Below are 26022 nucleotides of genomic sequence, written 5' to 3' on the forward strand. Positions count from 1 at the left end.
CTCAAAAAGAACATGATTGGTTTGTTGCTCTGTAACAGTTGAAGGTGTTGACAACTGGGAAAAATCTATTGCAATGTCAAATTGTATAATTCATACAATATTGGCAAACAGCCAGAGCACACGGCACTCAAAGGTTGAAAGGTCCCAAGGTCAAATTTAATGTCAGAGAAATGTAAACAATATACATCCTGAAATGCTTTTTTTTTGCAAACACCTACGAAAACAACCCCGAAGAATGAAGAACAGTTAAACGTGAGAACCCCAAAGTACCCTCAGCTCCCCCTCCCGTGCGTACTCGAGTATAAAATCCAACAATAAACGAAGAGCTCTCTCCAAATGAATAATTGCAGCTCAACTGTCTGAGTTGTTATATTTCATCAACAGAAAAAGCCTGCTTCTTCTTGAAGTGTTATTAATACCATAAAAGCTGGTAGCATTATTTGAATTTTGAGCAACACACACAAAATGCTCGATGTACTCAGCAGATCAGGCAACATGGATGGAAATAAACAGACAGTTGATGTTTTGTGCTGATACTCTTGTCATCTGTTGCTGTGTGAAATATATCTAGACGTTCCATTTATGTGCAAATTAACGAGTATATGGTGTAGAAAAGAAAAGCTATGATATCCAGAAGTTGTAAATATAACTATAACAGGTGTTTCAGAAATGGAGTTGTGTGATAATTTTCATTATGAACAGCGGTGATGTGGAAAGTGTGTATAAGAGGCATGCTGAGATCTGGGACATGAGGTGGGGAAGTCTCCAAAAAAAGAAACGTCAGGATCAGCGCCTGATCTATTTGTTTGGCTCGTTGCAGTTTAATATGTAAATCAAAATCAAATTTACAAATGTCAGTTTGCAAATGCAGCTCAACTTTTCAGATAAAAGATGATGTTCATAATTCTATAGGTTCTGATCTGTCTTTGTTTGCCCATTCCTGAACTTATGTTTACTCTTCACTTTTCATTTTCCATTTACTTTATATTAGCACTTATTTAGAACCTTTTCACATTGGTCATTTTTTTGTGGTGGAAGCAGAAAGTCATCGGACAAATGCAACATTAGTTCTAAGCCAACAACTGCGATATGGCCTATTGAGTGCTTCTAGTACTTGTCACGTGATGTGGTTTCCTTTTACATTGGAATGACGTTCAGTTAGGCTCCGCACATCTCTCTTTTCAATTTTTGGATTTGACTCTGCAGCTAGCACTGTGACTCTATATTACCCAATTCTAATTTCCAGAGAAATGGTAATGTCTATAATATTGTTTTATACCCCATCCCTGCAGCAGGAATTAACAAGATGAAGAGTCCTTCAAGTGAGATATTTGGTTGTGAAAACACCAGAAACAGATGTTTTGTTCTAGAACCTGGTGGAGCGAGTCCTGAGGCACTTATACCTACCTGATGGCAGCAGTGAGAAAAGAGCCTAGCCTGGTTGGTAAGTACCTTTGATGATGCCAGTGCCTGAGAAGAATAATGTGGGCAACCTTAATGACTGTTGCCTGGTGGCACTCACATCGACAGTGATAAAATGCTTTGAGACGTTGGTCATGACCAGACTGAACTCCCGCCTCAGCAAGGACCTAGACCCATTGCAACTTGCCTGTCGCCACAATAGGTCAACGGCAGATGTAACCTCAATGACTCTCCATACGGCTTTACACCACCTGGACAACACAAACACTTACGTCAGTATGCTGTTCATCGATTATAGCTCAGCATTTAATACTATCATTCCCACAATCCTGATTGAGAAGTTGCAGAACTTGGCCCTCTGTACCTCCTTCTGCAATTGGATCCTCAACTTCCTAACAGGAAGACCACAATCTGCAGATTGGTGATAACATGTTCTCCTCGCTGACGATCAACACTGTCACACCTCAGGGGTGTACGCTTAGCCCACTACTCTATTCTCTTTATACACATGACTGTGTGGCTAGGCATAGCTCAAATACCATCTGTACATTTGCTGACGATACAACAATTGTTGGTAGAATCTCAGGTGGTGACTCTAGGGCTTACAGAAGTGAGATATGCCAACTACTGAAGGGAAAGATGAAAGAACACATCCCAATCCTCACAGAGAGATCAGAAGTGGAGAGACTGAGCAGTTTCAAGATCCTTGGTGTCTAGATCTCTGAGGATCTAATCTGCTCTCAACAGTTATAAAGAAGGCAAGACAGCAGCTCTACTTTATTTGGTGTTTGAAGGGATTTGTCATGTCAACAAATACACTCAAAAACTTCTACAGTTGTCCCCGTGGCAAGCATTCTGATCTACTGCATCACTGTTTGGTATGGAGGGGCTACTGCACAGGACTGAAAGAAGCTGCAGAAGGTTGTAAATCCAGTCAGCTGCATTTTGGATACTTGCATAAAAAGTACCCAGGACTTCTTCAGCGAGCGGTCTGTCAGAAAGGCAGTGTCCATTATTAAGGATCTCCAGCACCCAGGTCATGCCATTTTCTCACTTTTCTAATTTTCTCATCAGATAGGAGGTACAGAAGCCTGAAGGGACAGACTCAGCGATTCAGGAACAGCTTCATCCCCTCTGCCATCTGATTCCTAAATGGATATTGAATCTTTGGACACTGCGTCACTTTTTTTTCATATACAGTATTTCTGTTTTTGCACTTCTTAAAAAATCTATTCAATATACGTATACTGTAATTCATTTACATATTTATTAATGTTTGTTTTATTTTATTTTTTTCTCTCTGCTAGATTATATATTGTATTGAACTGCTGCTGCTAAGTTCACAAATTCCACGTCACATGCTGGTGATAATAAACCTGATTATGATTCTGATTTTCGTGTCAATGAGCTCAATGGTTGGAAGGTGTTTGCCCGTAATGTACGATTACCTTTTGTAGGATTTTCCACGCAAACATATTGGTATTCTCATACAGGCCATATTGAAGCCTTTCCACCACAAATCTACATATGTTTTCTGGAGATTTGATGCCATGTCGAGCCTCCGCAGGCTCCTGAGAAGGGAGTTACTGCCATGCTTTCATTGCAATTATATTTACATGATTTGTCCAGGAGAGCTCCTCTGAAGTAGTGGACCTACTGAAATTGAGCTAGAGGTTGTTGCTATTAAACTACTCAGCCAACTTTTCAAGCTCTGCCCTGTATGTCAATTCATCACAATTTGGAGGTAATCCGATCTAACAAAGACAGCAAACTGGTGAATCTATTCTGTACCCTGTATAAAATACCCACATCTTCATAATGGAACCTAGTGCTCCAGATACCAAGCAAATGTTCTGTACAACTGCATCATTAATTCCTGTATCATGAAAGTCATGGGTGCCAAGCGCTATCCTTTGATGTCCTTCTCCATTCTTCATGCTTCCTCAGTAACTGTGACATGAACAAACTTACAAGAGAACCCATGTGTTATATCACATACAACTGAGCTCTCAGCACCAATCACTGTGGAACACCACAGAATACTCTCTTCCTGCGAGACTATTACCTTTCAATCACAACCCTCTGTCATTTAGGGGCAAGTCAGCTCTGAATCCATTCCTGACCAACCCACCAGAGGGACATTATTAAACAGGTTACTAAAGTCCATGTGTACAACATCCACTGTTCTACTGTTATCAACAACTTTGATCACATTCGGAACAGCTATGTGCCGTTGGTGAAAGCTAACTTGTCCTGCAAAAAACCATGTAGTCTGTCCTTACCATATTATTTTGATTTTTAATTCCATCATATTAATCCTAACCCTTCGAAAGTGAAGAAAAAAATCTCTACCACAGATGTAAGGCTCACCAACCTCGAGTTTCTTTGATTAACCTATTTGCTTGTTTTTGGGTAGACAAGATCTTCATCAAAGTCCCAACAATCTTCACCTTTGCCTCTCTCCCTAAACTGGGATAAATCACATCAATCTCTGGAGATTTATTCACATGAATGCTCTTCAAAAATACTCAACATTATCCACTTCTTGAACTAAAAATGTCCATTTGTATTGGAGTTACTCATACTGATCCTATGTTCCTCTATGAATTCCTCATTTGTGAATAGAGATGCAAAATACCAGTTGTCTCCTGAGTCACCCTCTTGATCTGATTTGATGATTCTGACCCAGATAAGGATCCTCCCTTACTGATTGCCTGCCAATATTGGTACATTCAAGACATCCACTGTAGCAATATTGGATCATATAGATCTTTCCATGGGGATTTTAATTTTCCATACATTGATTGGGACTCCCATACTGTTAGGGGTCTAGATGGTTAGAGTTTGTAAAATATGTTCAGGAAAGTTTTCTAAATCAGTATATAGAGGGACCAACTAGAGGGGATGCAATATTGGATCTCCTGTTAGGAAACGAATTAGGGCAAGTGACGGAAGTCTGTGTAGGGGAGCACTTTGGTTCCAGTGATCATAACACCATTAGTTTTAATTTGATCATGGACAAGGATAGATCTGGTCCTAGGGTTGAGGTTCTGAACTGCAAGAAGGCCAAATTTGAAGAAATGAGAAAGGATCTAAAAAGCGTGGATTGGGACAAGTTGTTCTCTGGCAAAGATGTGATTGGTAGGTGAGAAGCCTTCAAGGGGGAAATTTTGAGAGTGCAGAGTTTGTATGTTCCAGTCAGGATCAAAGGCAAATTGAATAGGAATAAGGAACCTTGGTTCTCAAGGGATATTGCAACTCTGTTAAAGAAGAAGAGGGAGTTGTATGAAATGTATAGGAAACAGGGGGTAAATCAGGTGCTTGAGTATAAGTAGTGCAAGAAAATACTTAAGAAAGAAATCAGGAGGGCAAAAAGAAGACATGAGGTTGCCTTGGCAGTCAAATTGAAGGATAATCCAAAGAGCTTTTACAAGTATATTAAGAGCAAAAGGATTGTAAGGGATAAAATTGGTCCTCTTGAAGATCAGAGTGGTCGGCTTTGTGCAGAACCAAAGGAAATGGGGGAGATCTTAAATAGGTTTTTTGCGTCTGTATTTACTAAGGAAGCTGGCATGAAATCTATGGAATTGAGGGAATCAAGTAGTGAGATAATGGAAACTGTACAGATTGAAAAGGAGGAGGTGCTTGCTGTCTTGAGGAAAATTAAAGTGGATAAATCCCTGGGACCTGACAGGGTGTTCCCTCGGACCTTGAAGGAGACTAATGTTGAAATTGCGGGGGCCCTGGCAGAAATATTTAAAATGTCGCTGTCTACGGGTGAAGTGACGGAGGATTGGAGAGTGGCTCATGTTGTTCCGTTGTTTAAAAAAGGATCAAAAAGTAATCTGGGAAATTATAGGCCGGTGAGTTTAACGTCAGTAGTAGGTAAGTTATTGGAGGGAGTACTAAGAGACAGAATCTACAAGCATTTGGATAGACAGGGGCTTATTAGGGAGAGTCAACACGGCTTCGTGTGTGGTAGGTCATGTTTGACTGATCTGTTGGAGTTTTTCGAGGAGGTTACCAGGAAAGTGGATGAAGGGAAGGCAGTGGATATTGTCTACATGGACTTGAGTAAGGCCTTTGACAAGGTCCCACATGGGAGGTTAGTTAGGAAAATTCAGTTGCTAGGTATACATGGAGAGGTGGTAAATTGGATTAGACATTGGCTCGATGGAAGAAGCCAGAGAGTGGTGGTAGAGAATTGCTTCTCTGAGTGGAGGCCTGTGATAGTGGTGTGCCACAGGGATCAGTGCTGGGTCCATTATTATTTGTCATCAATATCAATGATCTGGATGATAATGTGGTAAATTGGATCAGCAAGTTTGCTGATGATACAAAGATTGGAGGTGTAGTAGACAGTGAGGAAGGTTTTCAGAGCCTGCAGAGGGACTTGGACCAGCTGGAAAAATGGGCTGAAAAATGGCAGATGGAGTTTAATACTTGCAAGTGTGAGGTATTGCACATTGGAAGGACAAACCAACATAGAACATACAGGATTAATGGTAAGGCACTGAGGAGTGCAGTGGAACAGAGGGATCTGGGAATACAGATACAAAATTCCCTAGAAGTGTCGTCACAGGTAGATCGGGTCGTAAAGAGAGCTCTTGATACATTGGCCTTTATTAATCGAAGTATTGAGTATAAGAGCTGGAATGTTATGATGAGGTTGTATAAGGCATTGGTGAGGCCGAATCTGGAGTATTGTGTTCACTTTTGGTCACCAAATTACAGGAAGGATATAAATAAGGTTGAAAGAGTGCAGAGAAGGTTTACAAGGATGTTGCCCGGACTTGAGAAACTCAGTTACAGAGAAAGGTTGAATAGGTTAGGACTTTATTCCCTGGAGCGTAGAAGAATGAGGGGCGATTTGATAGAGGTATATAAAATTATGATGGGTATAGATAGAGTGAACGCAAGCAGGCTTTTTCCACTGAGGCAAGGAGAGAAAAAAACCAGAGGACATGGGTTAAGGGTGAGGGGGGGAAAGTTTAAAGGGAACATTAGGGGGGGGGCTTCTTCACACAGAGAGTGGTGGGATTGTGGAATTAGCTGCCAGACGAGGTGGTAAATGTGGGTTCTTTTTTAACATTTAAGAATAAATTGGACAGATACATGGATGGGAGGTGTATGGAGGGATATGGTCCGTGTGCAGGTCAGCGGGACTAGGCAGAAACTGGTTCGGCACAGCCAAGAAGAGCCAAAGGGCCTGTTTCTGTCCTGTAGTTTCTATGGTTCTATGGTTCTGCCTTTGTATCTGTTCAGAGGTCCCACTGATTATTGAGAGGCCAATTATACACTCCTCTAGAGTGACTGCAGCTTTTGTCGTTCTTCAATCTACCCATATTACCTCAGTGGATAAGCCCTCCAGTTTGGCACCCTGTGATGTCAGCTGTTGCATTCTCTCTCATTAGTAATGCAAGTCCTCCACCTTTTTTACTCCTTTTTCTATCACGTTTGCAATATTGAAATCCCAGAAAGTTGAGCTGTTAGTCCATTCCCTCAGACAACCATATTTCTATCATGGAGACAACATCACAGATAATGAATTGATCCGGGCTCTGTTCACCAGCTTTACATCTAATATACCTTGTTTTGGAATGCACACACTTCAGTCTGTCTGTAACAGAATATGCCTTAACCTCTCTTTTTTTGTCTTTTAGATATAAATTTTGTGAACTCTACCTTCAATCTCCACAACTTCTGATATCAGATTTATTTCCATACTACTTCCACTACGATCTCTGGAGATTCACCCTCCCTATTATAATGTTACATGACCACCCAGAGACTTTGTTGACCTTGGCACCATGGAACAAGTTTCTCATCCCAGAATTAATTTTGAGCCACAGAATTACCTCTCTGTATCTCTGATTTTAGAATCTCATATCATTTTCACTCAACTGAAATACATATACTCTGCCAGCAGTTGTTACAGTGTTCTGGCAAGCTCTACCATTTACCCTCTGGAGAGGAACCCACATCTCAAACACACAAAGTTGTATATTTGAGAGGTGCATAGGCACAAGAGTTTGGTGCGACCATCTCCCTGAAACTGCTATTTAAAACCATCTCTGCCTTCTGTCTGCACGTTAGCATGTGCAACTGCTGCTTCAACTGAATCACGATGTCTGAGATGAGATGAAACAGGAAAAACCTCACCAAACATAGTCTACAGGGACTCCTGACCGCTGATCTCTTTCATCTGATGGCAGGTGCATTTCACTCCATTACTGCCATTACTACCTGTCCAATGAAACAAATGGAGTAGAGTTAAGGAAAAGCAAACTTAGCTTGTGCTTACTTTGCTGTTGGTTGTTTTTAAGGAAGCCTTGTAGTCAAAAATGAACCAGCAGTACATGGGATCTTTCACCATAATATCACTACCTTGTGTTCTCTCCAAACAAGAACTTACCTGCAAACTTTCACGAGCTGAGTCTCCTCGTCTCAGCTGCAGATTGTTCTGTCACTCATCGTTATACATCGCTTTGGAGAATCTGACTCCTTGCAGCTGGATTTCTATCCATGAACATTAATATATTTTGTAAAGAAAACTTGACTGTAGTAGAATTTTGTCACTCACGTAAAAACAAGAAGAAGGAAGGTCTTTGTGAAGTGGGGCATATCAGAATCTTTAACGCAGGGTTTGCGACAGTGTGAGGGAGAAATCGTATCGGTGAAAGAAATACATTACAGTCAAGGAGGTGACGATCCCAGCGAAATATATGGAGAGATGCTGAAAGCTCAAAATAATAACTTAAAATACATTTTAAGACCCATTAAGATGATCATGGGTGCTGGAGAATATTATTCCCTTCTAGGGGATTGAGAAATTTCTGCAAAGTGACTTTTATTGCCCGGGAAAATGACATCCTTTTTCTTTAGTCATTTCATGTGGAAATAACATAGAATATCTGGTGTGACATCGAGAGACGGAGATGAATAAGGATGTATGATGAGATTTTTTTTGTTCTTTGGTTCCATGAATATTGGTCACACAGGAAAAATAATTAAAAATAATTAAAGGGCATTCAGCACGGAGAAGCGTTTTCAAGCGTTTGCTGATAGTGTGCGTCGGGACGGGATCTCGGAATCATTTGTTAAAGTGGTAAACTGTGCCGTGGGTAGATGACAAATGAGAAACATGATCACAGACAGCGACCACTTACACGAAAACACAGTCTTTGCAATGGGCTCGACAATCCTCTCGGCGCCAGTAAATGTGTATGACCAAATGCTGTTAGAGTGCAAACATTGGGTCAATGACTTTACTCAGTTCATTGGTTTCTTAGGAGGAAGTGAAAATGAATCCGAGACGTCCATGAAAGAACATGTCCTTTCTCATTGGCGCATTTTAGTAAACTGTCGTTCATGCCTACATGTTGTGAAAATCTATTGGTAGATTTGTTTTACCATAAAGAGTGGCTGTCAAAGAGTTAGCTTTCAGATCAATCGGAATGTTAAAACATTTTAGAAAGTTTAACTCAAGAGCCACCGCTGTCACTGACTACTACGAGAATGCTGTGGTGGTTGTCGGCACTGCTTATGTTGCCGATCTGGAAATGTGAGTTTATTGAGATTATTCTGTTACTAGCGTGTTGTTTGTTATTAATGTCCAGAGTACTTTCGTGTAATGTTATCGCTCTGTTACCAATAGATGTGGAGTGTGGAATACATAAACAAATGTGATTCTCTCTCAAGTTTGATATTCTGATGAAAAGAAATGTGGATATTTTTAAACAGTGGAAGACGTCTTTCTCCTGTGAATTGCTCACTTATTCAAATCAAATCTTAATGTGACTTCATTATCAGAGACAAATGGCAAAAGAGATCAGAAAACGGTCTGATTTATTTCTAAATCGAGATGATAAAAATGGAGCACTAAAATTTAGTATTGACGTTGTAGTTAAATTGAATACATATTTTGAAAGTTTTTTTCGCCTCTCTTTCTCTTTTGTTAGTATGGTTTCATATCTTTTTGGCCCATTATAAGTGTTTCCATTAAATCATGCACTTCAGATTTTGCCAACTTATCATTGAGATGTCTATCAAACAGTCCATAGTGAAATTGCACCTAAACAACGTCGTCGTGTATCTTAATGTTATGAACACTTACTAAAACCCATCAGACCTACTGAGGTATAGGCTGCCGACATGCTCGAGTAGCTCGTTAGACCCCTGAGCCAGAAATGAGGTTTTCAGAGCTTCTGTTGTCGTTTCTGTCACACTGGATTTCTTTGGGATTGGGTTGCTCGCCCCGTGCCGAACTCTCCTCTTTTCGCTGCCTGGCTTGAGACCGTCCATGGGGATGTTTCTTATAAACACCACATCCGCAGGATCTGTGAATTGACATGCTAAATTCGTTATCAGTTTGAGTTTATCAGACCTGGTGAGCAAGAACTGTTGGGACGCAGCGCATTAGAATTCGGTGTATATAACCCACTGAGCTTGAACAGACGCCGAAACTGTAGCCGTTAAGAGCCTCAACGCTCGCACACATTCTTATCACTGGAAATTATGCATTACACCACTCTCCTCAACATGTGAACCCGTGAAGTGAATAAAATTTTTAAAAATGCAGTTATTTCAGATTTTGAAAAGCCTTTTCAACTTTATCATGGTGTACAGCGAACACTGTTAAACTTAACACTGTTGGTATTATTCTTTTATACAACAGTTGAAAGCTGGTAACAGTGGAACTTCCAGACAGTGCTGCAGATTAATTATTCTTCAAATTTCGTATCTTCAAATATGCGATATTATTTAATTCTGCATTTTATTTCAGCATTTTTGTACGCCCCGGGGAAAACAAACACATGCTTTTCTTAGTGTATTTTCCCGAGTTCTAATCTATAGATGTGAAGAGTCGCAGATGTTATGATTTTGAACTTTCTTCCACTTTCGTGGTCTCTCTGTCCGGGTTAAAGTTACCGTGCAGAGTTTTGTGAAAATGGCGACTGTATTCTTTATCTCCTTTCAGTACAGTATTTGTTCGTCTCATAAAATCCCCATGTACAAACTAACGAGTAATCTGAACCGATATTACAAACGGAATACTCATCGGAGTTTTTCAGAACTGAAGAGTAGTCACTGTTCCGAAACAACACACCGGAGTGTAGTGTGTATAACTCAGTGAACGTGAGCAGCAGCCAGCGCTGGAGCTGTCCCTGGTTGAACGCTCGCACCCGTTCCTATCACTGGTAATTATCAGTTACCGCTCTTTCTACCACCGCGCGGCACAGTGAAGGAAACGAACTTGAACAATGTATTTTAGATCAGGTTTTGGACACGTTTTTCATTAATAAAATCATTCTGTTATGCCGAGAACACTTAATATTGAGAACAAGAGAAAATCCGCAATTGCTGGAAATTAAAGCAATATACACAAAAATGTCCTGATGAAGGGTCTCGGCCCGAAACGTCGACTGTTTACGTTTTTCCACAGATGCTGCCAGATGCATGTTCCTCCAGCATTTTGTGAGTACGCAGAACACTATTTTTGTTATTGTTCGTAAATTATTTGAAGGATGCTAACACTGAAACTTGCATACAGATGATTATGTGTTGGAATTCAATTAGTTATCAAATATCTTCGTTTATTTGTGATTATATATCAAATTGATTTTAAAAGATAAATGCTGTACGTTTATGCGTCCTGAGAAGAGCAACCAATCTTTTTGACAATGCACTTTCCCATGTTCCATTATATGCACGCGTGGAATCGCATTTCTTGAGCCGTTGAACTTTATTCCACATTCCGTTTTCTTCTGTCCAAGTTAAACGATGGGGCAGATTTTAGTAAAATAAACACGCGACTGTATTCTTTATTTTCTTCCGAATATTTTATTCAGAACTTTTATTGCTTGACTGTCAAATAGCGGAAACCTTTTGGAGGACAGCACCATCAAATAAATGGGAAATTGAGTTAACATTAAGTTGCCTGCTTAAAATTTATTGAAAAGAAGGGAGTAAAATACTTCCCTCTTATTCGGCAGACACAAACTAATTTATCGAGTGTTACTATGTATATTGTTTACTTTTAGCTTATCTGTTGCATTTTTCTGTGGTTGGCTGCTGCTTTTAAAATAGAATATGGCATCTGTATACTTTGAATCGCAGATGTATTTCACAAACGTTTCACTCCAAGGAATAGGGGTACACAAATTATAAAGTTTTTGACTTCTTCCTCGGGATTGTGATATCCAAGGGGATAAAAATTCTGTGTATTTAAGGATAACTAAAGCTAGTCAGAATACAAAAACATAGCTATTTTATCCATAAGACATACGTAGAAATTGGACCCTGACAGACACTATTTCACCCTGCAATTATTGTTCAGAACTTCTCATTAAGTGAAAATCTAAGAAACTCCAAAGTTAATTTGTAATATACGGTAGCATTTAAATATACGTACACCTGCGGAACTTTAAATAGCAACATTTTGTTTCGTTATATTTGCCGTTGCAAATAAAGATAACTTAAATTCACCGTCCGAAAACAGAGTTATATCGTCATGCAAACAAGCAACATGCAAAGATCCGCGTCCACTCAGCGAGTCTGCTCTGATCAGCAACAACCCCTTTATAAGTTTTTCTTCTTTCAATATCCTTCTTTCTCAATCTACTGGCGTGATTTTACCATTCACCCATTTAAAAGAGATAATTTATAGTGGTGATTCAGCTTATCATAAAGCCGGTCCATGCGTATATTTAAGGCGGAAGGTGATCGTTTTATTATCGGTCAGGGTATCAAAAAATATGGCGAGAAGGCAGGTGTATGGACTTCAGTGTAAAACAGGACAAAATCTGCAGATGGTGTAAATCCAAGCAAAATGCAGAGAATGCTGGAGGAAGTCAGCAGGCAAGGCAGCATCTATGGACAAGTGTACAGCATTCGTCCTGTCGAAGGGTCGCTGCCCGAAACCTCGAGTGTTCCCTTTCCATAGATGCTGACCGGCCTGCTGAGTTCCTCCAGCATTTCGTGTGTGTTTATGGGGGTGAGTAGGATCCCAGAACAGTAAAGATGCAATGGCGGAACAGACTTGATGGGCTGAATGGCCTTATCCGGCTCCTATGTCTTATGGTCCAAAGCTGCACACAATTTTCCAATTTGAGCCTCACCAATGTTTTATAGAATTTCAACATAACAGCCCAACTCCTGTACTCAATATATTGTTTTGTGAAGGTTTTCTTTACGACCCTATCCACCTGTGACGCCACTTTCACCAAACGATGGATTTGTATTACTAGATCCCGCTCGTCTACAGCACGCCTTTGTGCGCTATCGCTCACCTAACCAATCACCATGGCATGCCACAAGTCACAGGTCTCCAGTGTGACTGGCAATCATATACATCCTCACTGTGGATCCTTCTGAAAAAAACAATATCTAATCCAATTTACTACTTCTCCTTGAATGCCAAGCGACTGAACTATCTTGACCAATCTTTCATGAGGGACCTTGTCAAAGATCTTGCAACGTCAATGTGGACATCATCCACTGCTTTGCCTTCGTCGCCTTTCCACGGAACATAATTGAAAAGTTCTGTAACATTAGTTCCATACGACGTTCCACGGGCAAACTCATGTTGACTATCCCTAATCAATCGCTGTCTAGCCAAATACCTATATACACGGTCTCGTAGTATACTTTGCAATCGCCTTCCACTACTGACGGCAACCTCACCGGCCTACGATTTTCTGGCGTGTTCTTTCAGCTTTTATTGAACAACAGAACAACATCACCTATCAACACATCCTGCGGTATTTCATGCGTGGATAACAATCTTTTGAACATGTCTACCAAGGCCCCTGCAGTCTCTGCATTAGCCTCGTTCAGGTTTCGAGGGAATACCTTGTCAGAAACCGGGGATTTATCCAATCTAATTTGCCCCAAGACAACAAACACTGCCTGCTCTGTACATTGCGTCGGGTCCAAGACCTCGCTGCTGCATTGGTTCAAATATATAAAATCTTTAACTGCCCCAGGTAAATACAGATGCAAAAAACAAAAAATCAGTTTAAGATCACTGCCGATCTCTAATTGCTCCTCGCATAAATTAGTACTCTGATTTACCGAGGACAAATTTTGTCCATTGCTATCCGTTTGCTCTTAACATATCTTTAGAAGCTCTTAAGATTCTCCCTCACCTTCTCTGCAAGAAAACAAAACTCAAGCCTTCTTTTATAGTTCCTGATTTCCTTGTCCTGTATTCTTTATACTGCTCAAGTACCTCATTTGTGCCAGTCTGCCTTTCCCTGCTGTGCAACTCCTTATTTTCCTCAATCAGGGGCTCAATACCTCTCCGAATCTAAAGTATATTGAAACTGTTAATCTTGCCTTTTACTCAGGCAGAAACATGCAACCTGTATTTTCAAATTTTGACTTTTGAATACCTCATTCTTACTTTGTACACCTTTGCCAGAATAATAACGTGTCTGAGCCTACACAGCTAGATCCTTTCTGATACGATGGAAATTGGCCTTTCTCCAAATTAAAACCACACCTGGAGGATCAGACCTAACCTTTTTCATAATTACCTTGAATCTAATTGCATTATGATAGTTAGATGCAAAGTGTTGCCCTACACTAACGGCTGTCACCTGCCCTGTCTCCTGTCCTATCATGTGATCTGGTATTGCAGTATCTCTAGTTGGGACTTCGATGTACTGGTTTAGGAAACTTCTCTAAACACATTTGGCAACCTCAATCCTTTCCAGCCTATTAACAAAATGGGAGGATAAATCAATATGATGAAAGTTAAAACCACCTTCGATCACAACCTTATGCTTCCTCTGTGATCTCCTTCAATATTTTCTCCTTTAAATCACGTGGACGCTTGGGTGATAAATAATATATTCCCATTAAGATGGTATTACTTTCATATTCCTCAGTTCGACACAGCAAACCTCACTAGGCGAGATACCCAAACAGTTCTAACTGAGCACTCCCGTGACATATTCCTGAATAGGAATGTGATCACTCCTCCTTTAACCCCTCCCGCCTTTTCACGTCTAAAGCAACGAAACCTTGGAATAATGAGCTGCCAGTCCTCCCGCAACTAAGTCTCACTAATGGGTATAATGTCATAGTTCTGCCTGCTCATGCATGACCGAAACTTCTCAGCATTTCCAACAACAGTCCTTGCATTGGATTATACTATCTGCAACCTAGAAAAACAGTCCCACCCTTTAGTCATTCCTGACCTTTTGAGTAGGCAACAATCATTCTCCAGAACCACTTCACGATCTTTGTCATCTTCTAACACTATGGTGTCGCGGGAGCAAGTTGTTCCGAGCACTCAGACGTGGGGGCCTTTCATAACCTGTTGTTGCCAGATTACCCAAAATAAGGATGAAGCAACTTGTAAACGTTGCGATATCATCTCACATTATACACATAAAATAGGAATATGTAAGTAATGTTGCAGTGCCGAAGAGGAGATAATGGAAAGCATGTTATTTTGAAGCAGAGTCTTGGATCAGATCAATTGCCTTTTATGCAGTAGTAATGCTGGGAAAGAGAAGTGTTCTGCTGATACAGTGTGAGCAATATCATCTAGTCATTTCAAATAAAAATATATCAAAAATTCGCAGCAATCAGGGTATTGAGATAAGCAAATACGGCAAACAGATCATTTAACGGTGTTTCCGCCTTTGAAGACAAACATCATGAAAATCGGTGCTTACGCCAGACGAAGCACCAAAAATACCAGCAGTGCATGGGAACTAAGAGCGGAGGATTGGGCTGATGCACTCGCATGGCTTGCACAAAGCACCTTTGGTCCGGAATAAATAATTAGTGTGTCATCACAACCAATGTCCAGAGCTAAAACTCTCTGACCGCAACCTTGTAACCGGTGGTGTGCCGCAAGGATCAGTGCTGGGTCCATTGTTAGTATTGAAGTAAAACGGATTAGCAAATTTGTTGCTAACATCAGTATTGGCGGCATAGTGTACAGCGAGGAAGGCTGTCAAATCTTGCAGAGTTATCTGGACTAACTATGAGAATAGGCTAGGAAATGGCAATGTAATGCAAACAAATATTCGGTGTGCAGTTCAAAAAAAGAAACAGGGGTAACAAATGGTCGGGCTGAGGTGTAAGGTAAAACGAATGAATCTCAGAATAGAGATTCATACTTCCACGAATAAGACATCACAGGTAGATAGCATCGTAAAGAAAGCTTTTTGGCATATTGGCCGTTATAAATGAGAGCTTTGAGTATAGGGGTTGCGATGTTACGTCGAAGTTGTATAAGACCTTGGTGAGGGTGATTTTGATGTGTTGGTTGCCGTACTGGTCATCTGCCTACAGGAACGATATTAATAAACGTGAAGGAATGCAGGGGAAAATACAGTGGTGCTGGAATGTTTGTGAACCCTGTAGAATATTCTCTATTTCTGCTTATATATGACCTAAAATGTGATATCAGATCTTCACGTAAGTCCTAAGACTAGAGAAAGGGAAGCCAATCAAATAAGTAACACAAAACGTTGTACTTGTTCATTTACTTATTGAGAAAAATGGTCAAATATTGCATGCATTTGTTGGAAAAAGTATGTCAGCCTCTGGGGTAATGCCTTCCACAAATGCTCTTCGGAGTCAGGTGTTCCAATCAATGAGATTATATTGGAGTGTGTGTTGTACAGGCGCCCTGCCATGTAAAAATACAGACAAGGTCAGCTCTTCTGAAGAAAGATCTCTTTGTGTGCACCCTGCCTCGATCAAAATGTACAGATGTCCTCAGAGGAATTGTAGAAATGCATGAAGCTGGAGAATGCTACAAAGGCATTTCTAAACACCGGAGTGTTCATCAATCCACAGTAAGAGGAACTGTTTACCATTGGATGAAGTTCAACACTGTTGATAGTCTTCCTAGAAGTGTTACCCTGCAAAGGTCACACCAAGAACACAACGTGTAATGATGAAGGAGGTGAAAAAGAACCTAAGGGTAACAGCAAAAGACCTGCAATCATCTCTGCTCATGTATCCACCACGAAGGAAACCTCTGCTCTCCAAAAAAAAAATGCTGCAATTCTCCAGTTTGCAAAAGACCACGTGGATGTTCTCCAACACTCCCGGGACAGTGTTCTGTGGACAGATGAGATAAAAATTGAACTTTTTGGCAGAAATGCACATTGCTATGTTTGGAGGAAAAGAGGTACTGCACACCAACACCAAAACCTGATGTAAACTGTGAAGCATGATAGAAGGAACGTTATCGTTTGGGGCTGCTCTGCTGCCGCAGGGCCTGGGCAGTTTGCAATCGTGCAGGGAATATGAATTAGAAATTATATCAAGACATTTTACTGGAGAATGTCAGGGTAACAGTCCATCATCTGAAGCTTGAGAGAAATTCAATAATGCAAAAAGTCAACAAGCTGAAAGACAAGAGTAAATTAACACCAGAATGTTTAAGAAAGATGTTAATTCGAGTTTCGAATGGTCGAGTCAATATCCTGAACTTAATCCTACAGAAATATTGTGGAAGCACATGAAACTAGCAGTTCATTCGAAGAAGCTCACCAACATCCCACAGTTATTGCTGTGCAAGGGGGTCATACCAGTTGCTGAAAACAAAGGTTCACATACCTTTTTTTTAACAAATACATGTAATATTGGATCATTTTTCTGAATAAAGAAATGAACAAGTATTGTGTTTTTGTATTACTTATTTAATTGGGTTCCCTTCATCTAGTTTTAGCACATGCAAAGGTGTTATCACATTTTCAACAGGGTTCACAAACTTGCTCGCAGCACTGCTAAGGATGTTGCCAGGACTGGTGGAATTGAGTTACAGAGAAAGGTTAAATAGATGTGCGGTTTATTCCCCAGATCTTATTTGGGGGAGAGCTTTTAGAGCCATACAAAATTATGTCGAGTACAGATAGAGTAAATATATGCAGGACTTTTCCCTCAGATTTGGTGATGGGTTCAGGTAAAAGATGAAATATTTACTGGGAATCAGAGGGAGACTTCTACACTCAGAAGTTGGCGCGAGCGTAAAGAACCGTAAATTCTATTGGTGGATGCGGTGTCAGTTGCTACACTGAAAGACGTTTGAATAGGTACATAGGTCGTAGGGCTACGAAGGGCTATGGTTCGGGTGCTGGTAGATGGGAGGAGGCAAAATATTAGGTAAGAACGGAACAATGGGCTGAATGGCCTGTTTCTTTGTTGTACTGCTCTGTGACTTTTTTTTCTTGCTAAAGCCAGTTAATTTGGGCTAATTTGAGATATCGCGAGTGGGGTAGGGTAAATATCGGGGTCCTAAAGAACTATTTTTCTGTGACTCATTTGCCTTACACTCGGAAAGGCAGACTAATCGCCTACAGGTGTTATGGAGGAGAACTAAACAGATGTGACCTGTAACCTCACAATGTGAGGATGTGTCCAGATGTCAGCAGACCGAAAGTAATTTTCAATGCAAAAACACAATGTGAAGTAACAGCTGTCGACTCGGTATTACGCTGTCATGAAAGACAAATATATGAGAAAGTGAAACCACTCTTCTAAAGCAGTTCGGTTTCCACCGCCTCACATCATTAAGACATTTCCCGCTGATGGCTTTATAAGTTTGATAACCTTAAACCCGCCTCCCATGAACTCCACCACTTCTACGTCCCAACGCGACAGCTCCACAAATAAATCTAATAATTTATTTCTTGTTTTAGGGCGTCCAGGGGATTGTCAGCCTGACCGATCAGGTAATCTTTCTGAATTATCATTACGCGTAGGGCTGGGTCTGATTGTCACTGAAAATCAAGCTGAGAGGTGACTGCTGAAATCACGTTTAGTGATTCGGCAGAGAAGTGACTCCGCTGACATTGTCCAAAAGTTTAAAGGTGTTCACACAGTTTATTTTATTTTTCTGTGTTGAGAGTGATATCACGTTGAGACTCAATTTAACTCTTTCTCCTTTGGGCTCCAGTTAGAGGAATTTCTCCTCCCGTCCAAACAAGTTTGGGTTCTGTCACTGATTTGATTAAGGCTGAGTGCAGTGGGACACAGACCCGAGCAGTCTGGCAGCTGTTCTCCGAAAAGAGAAAACGATCCCTCAGCTCATCCTTTCTTTTCTCTGGGAAACGCGTTGTTCTCCGGAACAACCGGATGGCTCCTGGTTCACCGGATGATCACGAGCTTACTGTCTGTTTTTGTCACGTTTAGCAGTTCATAAGTTGTCTGCCACAGCCTGATTTTTCGTTGGATCATAACATGGACCTGCGGAGTTTAAATGCTTGGGGCGGGTGGGCAGAGGGAGCGGTTTACTGAGCATTGAGTAGCCGGAATCTTAAACTAACGTTAAAGATTGATCTTTCATTAACTGATATTTTTCAGAAAGCGTGAAGTTGAGGTTGATGAACGGAGGCAGTCGATGCGCCGGGAGACTGGAGGTTCACTACCGGGGAATCTGGGGGACTGTGTATGGTTATAATTGGGACCTACAAGACGCGACTGTGGTGTGCCGGGAGCTGGGTTGCGGCAAAGCGGTGGATGCCCCGGGCGGGGCTCACTTTGGAGCAGGTTCCGGACCCGTTATAACCTACGATGTTCAGTGCAACGGAAACGAAGCAACCCTGCGGGAGTGTAAATCTGGCACTTGGGATTATTATGGGGAATCTCACTCCAATGATGCTGGTGTCATCTGCTCAGGTAAAAATCAGAATTTTGTCCCTTCCATCCCGCCAGATTGATGACTCTATGATGTCCCGACTGTAAAATAATGCGGGCTGATAAACCGCCGCCAGTGACGTGAAACTAAATAGGGTTATGTCGAAATTATTCCCGTCGTGTTGTGATCGCAATTTGTGTTACCAAGCCGATTTTACCGATGTTAATTAGACACGTACATTGAGTACACAGTACTGGACACGACCCAGCATTTGAAAGGGCTCAGCAGTCAAGTAGCATCCATGGTGCAAGATAAAATGCTGTCAGAGTTGACAGTGATCCGGAAAGACATCAGCGAGAAATTTTATACCAGAAATAATGCACATTTCACTGAGTTCCTCCATAGTATGTTTTTAGTTGTTCCATTCCAGCATTTGCATCGACAGAGCCACGGAGTTCTCTTCCCTTGGGGGAAAGATTTGCGTATTCCTCTCATAATTTACTCACCTCAATAAAGATTTAACTCCTGGTTTCTCCATAATTATAGTGCACCCAAACAGATAGCATCTGTTAATATAGAATAACAATTTCCCAAAAGCCAGATGCTGGAAATGTGAAATAACGTAAAGAGATGTTGTAATCAGTGCAATCCCGTATCGCAACTGTGGAGCGGAAAGCAGAGTTAACACCTTCGTTGTATCACCATCTTTGCAAAGTATTTTCCTTCCGTATGTCCATGTAGATCCTGCTGCAAAATAAAGTTATAAAGAAGCAACAAAGCAACTCCAACTCCCTCCATACAAATGCTGCCTTACCTGAGGTATATTTCCAGGGTTTTTGGTTTAAGATCAGATTTATTGTATTTGCGTTTATTTTATGTTAACACGACACTGGTCACGGCATTGAATACTGACACGACGCTGCGTCAGTGTTAGGGTAGTATGAGACTCAACGGCAGATCTGTGCGTCCCGTGAGCCAGTTACCTCGTGGTACTTTTATTTGTGATGTTACCTTAAGTAACATGGAAATTAAGTGCAATGCACTTGGTCGAGACTGAATACTGTTATGTGCCGGTAATGGAGAAAACGAGTGCCCATCGTGGGAGAAAGGATGGTTAAGATTTTGGAAATGGACTCAGATGAGTTACTTTGTTCTGAATGATCTCAAACAGCTTGAGCATTATGGGAGCTGACCCATGTTAGCTTTGCCTGACATTCCTGAATTTTGATTCGTCAATAATAACATGATATTGGGGAGAATCAGAAGAGACACTTGCTGCCTGATAATTAAAGATTGCATATGTGTTGTCGCCGTAGCATTTGTACGTCCCGTCTAGTTCAGGTTCTGTTCATGTTTGACTGCTAAGTTACAGATGATGTGATGTACAATCTCAGAATGTCGAGGAGAGATAATGTGAGCTGCACTTGTATTCCTGACACTTGGTCAGTAGGAACACATTACATCGCGTATGAGCTCATACTCGATTAATATTTAGGCTTTGCACTACCTGGTCTGGAAATGAGGTCAAATGTTAAAAAAGCAGAAGAGAAATTCATTGTAAGGCGTCAAAATGCCCGACGCAGGCCTCTCATGGTCTGAGTCGACATTCCCTCCCCAATGCCTAACTTGAACAATAACTGTATAGCGATAAGCAGAATTAACACCTTCTTTGCTCCACTTCTTTACAAGTTACTTATTGTCTGTTTCTCCACACACTTTCTGCTGCAAAATGGGGTCTCGTATAAAGGTAAAAAAAAAAACAAATGCAACCCATTATGCACCTGACCTGAGATGTATTTCCAAAGATTCGGGTTTAGATCAGATTTCCATCTTTATTGAATACATTGACATAATATAGGATGGATGTCATGAATATTGACATGGCACTCTGTGAATTCCAGGGTAGCATCAGTCTTAAAGGCAAATCTGCGTGTGCAGTGAATCAATTCCTGCGTGGTAATTTTCTTTCTGTGAGGTCAATAGCTGTGTCTTCAATAACTGTGAGGTAATGTTGCAGCTATGTAGGACCCGGGCCAAATCCCACTTGGTCACCTCACGATAAGATGGACGTGTAAACCATACAAATACTGCAGAGAAGGTGTACAAGGCTGTTGCCTGGATTGGGGAGCCTGCCTTACAAGAATAGGTTGAGTCATTTCGACCTTTTCTCCTTGGAGTGACGGTGGATGAGACGTGACCTGACAGAGGTGTACAAGCTGATGATAGATATTGATCGTGCGGATAGTCAGATGCTTTGCCCCAGGGCTGAAATGGCTAGTATAAGAGCGCATATTTTTTAAAGTGTTTGGAAGTACTTACGGAGGAGATGTCAGGGGCAAGTTTTTTTTGAATGCAGAGAGTGGTGAGTGGGTGAAATGAGCTGCCGGCGGCGGTGGTGAAGGCGGAAACGATAGGGTCTTTTAAGAGACTCCTGGATGGCTACATGGAGCTAAGAAAAATAGATGGCTATGGGTAAAGCCTAGGAAGTTCTAAGGTAGGGACATGTTCGGCACAGCTCTGTGGGCCGATGGGCCTGTATTGTGCTGTATGTTTTCTATGTTTCTATGTTTCTAACATGTAGAGTATGTGCAATGCAAATGGCCCAAGGTAGCATACTGTCATGTTTCAGTGATGGAGACAGTGTGTACCTAGCGTGGTAGAAGGGACGTGGGAAATTGAGTCAGATAAGCTTGTTTATCCTGAATGATGTCAAGCTTCTTGATTATTATGGGAGCTCGTAAATGTAAACATCGTCAGATCTTCCTCAGTTTTGAGTTATCGAGGATAACATGATATTTGGGAGAAACAAATGAGACTGCTGATGAATGGTAATTAAAGACTGTAGAAGTGTTGTAGTGGTATCATTTATGTGTCTCATCTAGTCCAAGTTCACGTCATGTTTGTCTTCTATGTTACTGATGCCATGCTATAAAGGCTCAGAATGTCGAGGCGAGATAACGTGAGTTTTACTGGTATGTGCAGTCTGAATGCAGCGCACCAGTTATGAGCTCATGCCTAATTAATATTTCCGCCTTGCAATTCCTGCTCAGAAAATGAGGACGAATGTTTCATTGCTGAGTGTTTCATGCGTGAAGCTGATTTCCTTGTGTGAAAGCGAGAGAAAAAAAAAAAAGAACATCACTCCCAACTTATTCTAATGCTGGACGACCTGTACTGTAATGTTTCGGTCAGGACCGAAAGCTAATTTGCATATATCCATGGTTTGCAGAGTTACGGTCATGCCCGTCTTCCCAACGACATTAGATTCCACAAACAAACCAACAGAAGGTGCACATCTGATCTCAGACCAACTTTATTCCTTCTTATCTCAGCAACATGTTGTTGTTTTTCTTCTCGGTTCCACTGAAGAACATTGGACTTGAGAAGTTACGTTTTGTCTCTGTCTCCACGAAGCATCCTAACCTTTATGTTGTTGGTCTTCCAGCGTATTTTTGTTTAGTTCAAATGACTATAATTTGCATGGCTTTATTTGGCTTTCACATCCGATCAAATGTGCTTGTTATCTGTTTCCGAAAATCTTAAAAATGAAAAAGGCAGGGAAAATGTAAAAAGGTGAATACGGGATGAAAGGTGGTATATTTGAAATTTCGCCGTACACCGAATAATGCAGATGTTGTATCGCTGTTACTGGCTAGCATGTTTTTCGTCGTAGGCATCGCTGAATCGGAGCTGAAAGATTATAGATGGTAACTTAACGCCCAAATATTGTACATTGTACCGAAATGACGGACAGGTAGGCTGAGGGGGTGAGGTGGTACTGGTGCGGCCCTGTTCGTCAAAAGTGCAAGCAAGCTATTAGAGAGCGGTGCCAAAGAATAAGAAGGCCTTTGTTGAATTGTTGTAGGATGAGCTCAAGAACTGCAAGGGTAAAATGGTAAAATACAGTTCCCTAAACAGTAGTAGGGATGCTATCTACAAATTGCAACGGGTGATAGAAAGTGCATGTCAAAAGGGCAAAGTTACGAGAGTGGGTGATTTCAATATGCATGTAGATTGGCGAAAAAACATGTTGGCGCTTGATCCAACGAGGGGTGTGTGACAATGAGCAGCTAAACACGGATGTCTCAGTATTGCAGTGGAGTAAATGGAATTATAGACGTATAAGAGAGGAGCTGGACAAAATTAATTAGAAATGAACGGTAGCAGGGATGTCGACGTTCAGGGAGTAATGCCGAAGTTGCAGGAAGTATTCTAAAGACAACATTACACAACCATGGCTGACAAGGGAACAAAAATGAGTGGGAAGTTAGATGACTGGGAAGCTTTTAGAACTCATCAAAAGGCAGGTAAAAAGTCATTCAGCAGATAAAAAGATGGAATACAAAGTTGAGCTATCTAATAATATTAAAGAATACAGCAAATCTTTCTTCAACTACATAAGGTGTATAGCAGAGGCAAAGGTACATATGGAACTACTAGAAATTGATGCTGGAGAGGTAATAATGGTGGACAAGAAAATAGCGGACGAACTGAGTCTGGCAATAATCTTCGCTGTGGAAGACACTAACGGAACGATAAATGTTCGAGAGTGGACGTATGTGAAATGGCCATTGTTATGGGAATACTTTTGGGAAACTGAAAGGTCTGAAAATAAGTTATTCTCCTGGAACAGATATTATACACCGCAGAGTTTTGAGACAGGTGTTGAATACATTGAGAAGGAATTAGTAATGATCTTTCAATAATTACTTAATACTGACATGGCTTTCGAGGAATGGTAAATTGCAAATGTTACCCCCATCTTTAAGAAGGGAAACTGGCGGAAGAAAGTAATTTATAGGCCAGTTAGTTTGACCTAACTAGCTGGGAAGAATTTGTAATCCATTGTTAAGGGTGAGGTTCCGGGTTTCTGGGAGGCAGATGATTAAATAGACGGTAGTCAGCACGGTTTTCTTCAGAAAATTCCTTGAAGAAATAGGAAGCAGCATAGACAAATGAGGATCGGTAGATGTTATGCATCTGGATATACAGAAGGTCATTGCCAGGGTGCCTAACAAGTTATGATCCATACGGTTGCATTAAAGAAGCCAGCAGGGTAGCCTATTGGCCTATAGGCAGGAGGCAAACTGTAGGAAGAAAGTGACTGTTTTCTAGTTGGGTGCTGGTGAACTAGTCATGTTCCTAGGGGTGTGTGTTGGAACCAATTTGTTTTTCCTTATATTTAACTGATTTGGACGACGCAAGTCGTGGCTTTGTGACCACGTTTATAGAGAATATGAAAGTGGTTGAGGGGAAAGTAGTTTTTAGGAAGTAGATAAACTACAGGTTGACCTAGACATATTAGGAGAGTGCAATGTCAGCATTAATTTCAAGAATACTGAAGTATGAAAGCCACGATGCCATGTTGAGGCCTCGTACGCCACCGGCGAGTCGGGGCTGAGAGTATTATGGGTAGTTTGGGTCCTAATTTGAGAAAGGATGTTCTGATGTTGGAGCCGGTTCGCAGGAGGTTCACAAAAAATATCTGGGTTTGAAAACCTTGTCATATGAGGAGCGTTTGAACTACTTGTTTGAATTCAGAAGAATGATGGGTGACCTCATTGGAAACTGAAATGTTGAAAGATCTCGGGAGGGTGGAAGTGAAGAGGGTGCTTCCTCTGGTGAAGGACTCAAAGAAGAGAGGGCTCAACCTCAGAATGGAGGGGCGTCCCTTTAATACGGAGAGGAACGCGGATTTCTTGAGGCAGAGAGTGGAGAATTTGTGACATTCGTTGCCACGGGCGGCAGTGCAGTCTGAGTCATGGTGTGAGTTTAATGCAGTAGCTCAGGGATTTTTGATAAATCAAAGCACGATGAGATACACGGAAAAGGCGGTAGATTTGGGCTGAGAAGGAAAATGGATCACAGATGACGACAAGGTGAAGCAGACTCGATGGTCAAATAATTCTGCTCCAATATGTTACGTCGATATGGTCAAAAACCAGTAATCCAATGTGTGATCAATATTTGAATAAAATTCATGGTTCATAGAATTTGGAAAGTCTGTTTCGTGGAAACTGCATTGTCAACAATACAAGAGTCACTATAAAATATTTTGCCATGAACATCGTTAGGTTTTCTCTCGGGAAGAGTTGCGTCATGTTGCGAAAAGTTTTCAGGTTGAACTTTCTGCCTGTCGCCAAATGTTTTTTCCTCCAGCATTTTATATTGTAGCGCTCGAGGTGCTAAATCTTTGCTGCATTTTGAGTTGAAAACTGTGTGCCGCAGGGGTTTGTTAGTATTTGATGGACTAATACTTACTCATATTTTATATCCGGCAGAAAGAGTATATAGAGTCATGGAAAATACAGCTTATCAACAGGCCTGTCGTCCCATCTAGTCTCTGCCAGACCATATAAATTTCCTATTCCTATCGACGTGTATCAGTACACTTTCACTACCATCCATGTACCCAGCTAATCTCCTCTGAAACGATTATTCCAGTTCCAATGCACAGCTTGCTCTGGCAACCCAGTCCACACTCTCACGACTCTCCAACTGAAGAAGTTACCCCTCATGCTGCTCTTAAACTTTTCACATTTCAACTTTCACCCACAACCCATAACCTCCAGTCTCACCCAAACCCACTGGAAAAAGATTGTTAACATTTATCTTATCTATACACCTCATAATTTTGTATTCCTCTATGAAATCTCCACTCAATCATCTACGTTTCATAGACTAGAATCGGAATCTATTCATACTTTCTTTATGACTCACGTCCACCAGTCACGTCAAAAAACTTCTATTTTTTTTCCCCACACGCTTGCAAACTAGTTACAGCTGCCCTGCAGATCGGTGATCAAAACAGCACACAATACCGTAAATTAGACCTCACCAACGTTTTATACAACGTCAACATACCATCCGATCTCATTTATTCAAGTCTGTGTATTATGAAGGCCAATGTACCAAAAGATTTCTTTACGTCTCCTCTATCCGTAACGCAGGATTGAATGATTATGTAACTGTTTTCCCATTTTCTTTTT

The 26022-nt window shown here is 41.1% G+C and overlaps 1 protein-coding gene across 1 annotated transcript in view; it reads left to right on the forward strand.

The window, feature by feature from the left end:
• The window catches only part of LOC140202074 (scavenger receptor cysteine-rich domain-containing protein DMBT1-like), an 88396-nt gene that overhangs the window by 21165 nt on the left and 41209 nt on the right, over positions 1-26022 (forward strand). The window contains exons 3-4 of the mRNA XM_072266934.1: positions 18096-18128; positions 18760-19074. Of these exons, the coding sequence (XP_072123035.1) occupies positions 18096-18128; positions 18760-19074 (348 nt within the window). The remainder of the gene's footprint in view (positions 1-18095; positions 18129-18759; positions 19075-26022) is intronic.

This window comes from Mobula birostris, chromosome 8, assembly GCF_030028105.1.
Source record: "Mobula birostris isolate sMobBir1 chromosome 8, sMobBir1.hap1, whole genome shotgun sequence".
NCBI lineage: Eukaryota > Metazoa > Chordata > Chondrichthyes > Myliobatiformes > Myliobatidae > Mobula > Mobula birostris.